The sequence below is a fragment of the Eurypyga helias genome, unplaced genomic scaffold, assembly GCF_000690775.1.
Source record: "Eurypyga helias isolate BGI_N326 unplaced genomic scaffold, ASM69077v1 scaffold31373, whole genome shotgun sequence".
In the NCBI taxonomy this organism is placed as follows: Eukaryota; Metazoa; Chordata; class Aves; order Eurypygiformes; family Eurypygidae; genus Eurypyga; species Eurypyga helias.
Window position 1 is genome coordinate 1 of NW_010239756.1, and position 6,057 is coordinate 6,057.

Sequence of the window (6,057 nt, forward strand, 5' to 3'; positions counted from 1 at the left end):
CGGCGCAGAGCCGTGCCAGCGGGACGGAGGAGGCTCTTCTGGGGCTTCACGCACGTCTGGGTGTGTGGCAATCTGCGTGGGGCATGGCAGAGTCACCCCTCGGGCTGGGGGTTCCTGTAAAACGTAGGGGCCCTTAGATGGGCCCCGTGGGGTTTTTTGCATCTGCGCACAGCCCTCCCGCCCCTGCAGCCCCTCGACTTTCCCCTCTTCTCCAAAGACCCAGCTAGTGTCCCTGTTTCCTGCGAATCACCGGGCTAGGAGCTTTGGTGCCTGTTCCAAGCACTTCCCTCTGTTCTCGGAGGCACCTCCTTGCTCCAGGCAGCTTTGCCACCAAACATCCTGCAGGAAATCAATGTTTTCCCACCTGTTGCGGCTGCGTTTCTCTGCTGATTTTGTCTGAGAGACACAGGAGTTCGGGTTGTGCTTTCCCAGTGCTTGGCAGAAGAGATGTTCAGCTCCTCCGGCCTCCGGGATCACAGCCACCTGGGGGAAGCAGAACTGTCACTGTTGGAAACGCCGAACAGAGGGAGCAGGATGCGTTGCTCCGTAAGATGCGCTGGAGCTCTCCCTCCCCGTGTTCTCAGCCGCCTCCTCTTCCTCCTGCAGGTGGACTGCTTGGTCCTACAGCTCCATCGCATCGGCGAGCAGCTGGAGAAGATGAACTCCCAGCGGATGGATGAGCTTTTCTCCCTCCTCCGAGACGGCTTCCTTCTGCAGGAGGGGCTCAGCTCCCTCTCCCAGCTCCTGCTGCTGGAGATCATCGAGTTCCGAGCTGCCGACTGGAAGATGACGGACGCTGCCCAGAAATACTATTACAGCGAGGTGACGGATTAACCTCTCGACGGCGGAGGATGTCCCCAGCACTTTCACCAGCAAGCTTCACGCCAAGTTTGGGTTTCTTTTCACGTTAAATGTTTTTCTAGCACTTCCTGTAAATAGGATTTATACTGGCTAGAGCCGCCGGGCACCTGCTAGGGCGCAGCTGGTGCTAGCCTGCCGCGGGAGAGCTGGGAAGGGCAGGAGAGCTGGGAAGGGCAGGAGAACTGGGAAGGGCAGGGCTCATTTATCCCAGCACATTCTCCCACTGATTGTGTCTGATACCGGGCTCCTGCCAGCAAGGAAAGCTTCCAGCCCAAACCAGCCGTTTATGAGTGTTAAGGAAAGCACAGTTCAGCCCGAGAACGTTTTGGTTCATCCCAGAGCCAGGAGATCGGCGGGAGGCAGAATCTTTCACAGCTCAGGTTGTACCCAGTTCTCTGGGACAAGGCACAGAGGACACCGTGGGCTCGTAAACCGTTCAACCAAGTGCCGTTTTCCCAGGCTCCTTCGAGCTCGCTGCGCCTGCGCGCACACAGCCTCCCCCACGGGTGACGAGCCACCAGCACCCGCCGCGGGGCAGCCTGCAGCCGGGCAGGTCCCCCAGCACATGTAGCTAGAACAGGTTTTGTAAGTTTTATACAACAACTGTCATGTTTTTTTTAGAATTTAGCAAGTTTCAGCTGTGGTAGGTTTCTTATAAGAATGGGAGAGGAAGAAAGGAAACAAAATAGTCTATTGAAGGATTTTTTCTAATAAAAGTTTTCCACTAACACGTGCCCTGCTCTCCGTCTGCGGAGCTGCTGAGCTGTGACCAGGAAGGTTGCTCCTGACTAAAGCCTTAAGGGTTCGATACTCATTTTCTCCTGTGGTGGAGGGTCTCAGCGTGGCTTTACACAACCAGCTGGTTGGAGCGAGTCCAGAGGAGGCCACGGAGATGCTCCGAGGGCTGGAGCCCCTCTGCCATGGGGACAGGCTGAGAGTTGGGGGTGTTCAGCCTGGAGAAGAGAAGGCTCCGGGGAGACCTTATAGCACCTTCCAGTGCCTGGGGGGGCTACAAGGAAGCTGGGGGGGACTTTTTACAAGGGTCTGTAGTGACAGGACACGGGGTAACGGGTTTAAATTGAAAGTGGGGAGGTTTAGATGAGATATCAGGAAGAAATTCTTCCCGGAGAGGGTGGGGAGGCACTGGGACAGGTTGCCCAGAGAAGCTGTGGATGCCCCATCCCTGGAAGGGTCCAAGGCCAGGCTGGATGAGGCTTGGAGCAACCTGGTCTAGTGGAAGGGGTCCCTGCTCATGGCAGGGGGGGGGCTTTAAGGTCCCTTCCAACCCAAACCGTTCTGTGATAACCAGGGTAGCTGGAAAGAGCAGTGTGAGATTCAACCAACAGAGACAAAACGTTTGGAACTGAGAGACCTTCCCCATCAAAATGGTTTTATTTAACATCCCCATCGAATCTGAGCACACGGTGTTGCTGATGACCAGAGCAACAACAACGAAAAAATCAAAAAGGGCCTTTTATTGCCTTTTGTACCAATCACGCTCAGGCTGGTTACAGTGTGGGAAAAAATTCCAGCTCCGCTCTTAGCTGTGCATCCAGACACGGAAAACATTGCTGATTACAGAAGCAGGGAGACTTAGAAGTCCCTGGGAAACAGGTAAGCGGAAGATTATCTTGTACAGCATTGCTCTAAGAAAACCATGGAAGGCTTCTCTTCTCGGGAAGGTGGTTCTGAAGTAAGCAGAACACCCGTGCAGGAGTCGGCAGCTTCCGGATTCCCCCTTCCCCCGTCCAGGCAAGCACAAAGGAAATGAACTTTCTGATCGGATGGGCTGTCGCTGGCTTAGTGTGGAAGCTCTCTGGGAGGGATCTTCCACTTTTCCCTCTTCTCCCCGGCTTCTCCCAGGCAGGCGGCCCTGGGGCTCTGCTCTCCAGGCCGTGGGGCTGGCGGCGGCGTGTCCCTACCACCAGCGGAAGTGGGCGTAAGCCCGGTTGGCCTCTGCCATCTTGTGCAGCACGTGCTTCTTCTTGATGATGGGCCCTTCGTTGTTGAAGGCCTGGAGCAGCTCCTGGGAGAGCTTCTCGGGCATCAGCGTCCGCCGGTTCTTGTTATCCCTGCACTCGGTGATTAACCACTTCATGGCCAGGAAGCGCTTCCGATTGTCCTTCAGAGGGACGGGGACCTGGGGAAGGTGCAAACCGGACGTTGTCGCACCGTGAGGGTGCAGTACCCCGCTCTCCTCCAGCGGCTGCAGAGGTCCGGCTGGACACGCACAGATTTACACCATGCTGCGACCCCCGTGGCAGCACGCTGCTCTCTGCAGTAACACCAGCTCCCAGCAGCTGACCTGTGCCAGCTCACCTCCTCTGGCCAGAGAAACTGGGCATTGCTACCCCGACGGACATTCTGAGCGGCCTTGGGTCCAGCCGGCAGGCGCTGGCCTTTGTAAGGACTTACGGCCTGTTTGGGAACTGGCCCCAGGCTGGTTTGTGCTGGAATCATAGAATCACAGACTGGTTTGGGGTGGAAGGGACCTTAAAGATCATCCAGTTCCAACCCCCTGCCATGGGCAGGGACACCTTCCACTAGCCCAGGTTGCTCCAAGCCACATCCAGCCTGGCCTTGAAGACATCCAGGGATGGGGCATCCACCACATCTCTGGGCAACCTGTTCCAGTGCCTCACCACCCTCTCCGTGAAGAACTTCTTCCTGATATCTAATATATCAGGAATATATCTATATATCCATCTCCTGGAAGCGGGAGATGGTCACCGCTCCCTAGCACCGAACGACAGGGAAACGTCTCCACATCTCGTGCGTTGCAGGGCCCGCGCCTAGAGTCGGGTTCCGCTCACGTTTTCCATGTCGCCCTGTATCCAGTCGACCTTTTCTGCTACGCTGACCCACCCCAGGGCTTTGGGCCCTCTACCCAGGCACCACAAGGCAGCAGAGGATGGGACTGCTGGTTCTTCTGCTGCCTGTCACCGAAGTTCGCGGCGTACCCCTCTTCTCATCTAGTCAGAGAAGCAGAGGCCGCTGCTGGTCGGGGCCTTACCCCGCTGACAGGCTGGGGCACCGACCGTGGGTTTGTAGGGGCTGATTGAACAGAGCTTGCAACGTGGCTCTTGAGGGAAGCCTGAGCTGAGGGGGCGAACGCCAGCGCACCCGCTTCCCTAGCTAATTCTCTCCCGCCCAGATGTGCCTGCAGCATCCCCCCGGCCCTTTCACCTGGTAGGTTTTGCCTCCTTTTGTGATGCTGCTGAGCCCAATGATGGGCTGGCAGTTTTTCAGAGCCTGGTGGAAAATGACGTAAGGGTTGCATTCAACTGCCTCCTTCTCATCTTCTGGAGCTTTGTGGTACTTCTCCAGCTGCTTCCTCTTAATGGCCTCCAGAGTCTTGGGACAAAGAGAAGAAGAGTCATGACAGCAAACAGATTATCCCACCCTATGAATTTACATCACTTTCACAAGCATTTTCACTTGAGCAGCTGGTTTCCTCCCGCTATGGGCAACAGGGCAGGGGATTCTCTTATTCAAGTTTTACTTCATCCTCATCCAGCTCTTCAGCCTCTTTATCCAACCCTGAAGCTGGGGTGAGGAGGCCGAGCAACGCAGCCCTGGGCCAGGAGCAGGGCAGGGACAAAGGGGAGACAGGAAGGAATCCAAGTCTGCGTGCAGTAGGCATCCTCCTCTCCAAAGTCTGGACTCAGCAGCACAGAACCTGCGTGTTTTTCTGTCACAAGGAACCAGCAGCTACTCAGGGAACGTTTGGGCGATGTGTGTCCCTGTTTCAAGGGCTGGAACACACCAGCTGGGACCCCCAGTTAATCCCAGTTACTGCAGGTCAGAGGGGGCACATTTGTGGGACTTCACTGGCAAGCTGCGCTGAACATAAGGCATGGAAGGGAGCTGGAAGGAAGATCTTTTGAGAAAAACATGCTTTTAAGGGTAAACTCTGAGTTCATGGTTTAGTGATAGACTTGGCAGTGTTGGGTTAATCCTAGGACTTGATGATCTGAAGGGTCTTTTCCAACCTAAACGATTCTACACAAGGTCCAAGAAACACCAAAGAGTGGAAAGAGAATGTTCTCCACTCACCACCACCTGGTCTGTGAGCTGAGTGAGGTTGGGGCTTGTTCAAAACGTACATCTGATCAGGTAAATAACGGTGAGAGTATTGTGTGCGCAGAGGGAAACGTGTCGAGATGACCTGAGTTCTGGCAATTCCGAATTCCTGTGGGCTTGACATCCCAGCCCTCGATTTTGTATTGTTTTAACATAATAGCAAGAAGAAACTTGAGTTCTCACCTGAGCCATGAGGCTTCTGGCCAGCACTTTATTTCCATCCTTCATCATCATATTGGTGAATTTACTGCAAACACAAAACCACGTGCGACCTGATTTAAATTCTGATTCTATCCCCCCCAGAAATAAGTGCCCCCCTTGTGTTGTTCCCGTGGTTAAGTCTGGGTGCTGCTAGATCTGCTGCAATTATCTCTGATCAGTCAGTCAACGGACTGGCTTTGTGGGAAAAGATGAACCCAAAGAAGGGGGTTGTGCTGTAACAGAAGACAACGGGAAGCGCAGCAAGTGAAGGCTGGGGAGGACAGCACAGCTCCCAAGCATTCTGGTTCCATGAAACCTAGGACAGCACAGCTCCCAGGCATTCTGGCTCCATGGGACCTAGGGCAGCACAGCTCCCAAGCATTCTGGCTCCATGGGACCTAGGGCAGCACAGCTCCCAAGCATTCTGGCTCCATGGGACCTAGGGCAGCACAGCTCCCAAGCATTCTGGCTCCATGGGACCTAGAACAGCACAGCTCCCAAGCATTCTGGCTCCATGGGACCCGGCTGCTGTAACAGAGGAGATGATGCTTTCTCTGACCTGATCATGGGGTCGCTGAACACGGAGCTGGAGAGAGTGGAAGGAGCAGCTTTTATGGGACGAACAGCCCTGAGCTCCAGTTTTTCCCTTTCTTCCTCAGTCAGCTCCTCCCAAGGTTTCTGATACAATTCCTTGTTCACTTCCGGCTCTAAGTAACTGGGGTTGTAGCGGCTCCATCTCACCTGCGTCAGCCTGCAAAGAACGAGAGGAGAAGGCCGGCTGCAAACTGACACACGAGGTATGTCGTGACGGAGACGTGGGCAGACGTGAACGCGTCTCAGAAGGTCACGTTAGGCTCGAGAGACATCTCGGCCTTCCTCTCCCTCGCTCCTGCCCTCACCGCACAGAGCCAG

General features: G+C 55.1%; 1 protein-coding gene across 1 annotated transcript; it reads right to left on the bottom strand.

Annotated features, from left to right (window-relative positions):
• Positions 1-2,670: 2,670 nt before the first annotated feature.
• On the bottom strand, positions 2,671-5,896 carry MRPS7 (mitochondrial ribosomal protein S7; the record flags this gene model as incomplete). Its single annotated transcript, XM_010148266.1, has 4 exons — positions 2,671-3,001; positions 4,048-4,215; positions 5,128-5,191; positions 5,705-5,896. Coding segments are annotated over 4 exons (646 nt in total), but the record flags the coding sequence as incomplete, so codon positions are not given.
• Positions 5,897-6,057: the final 161 nt, after the last annotated feature.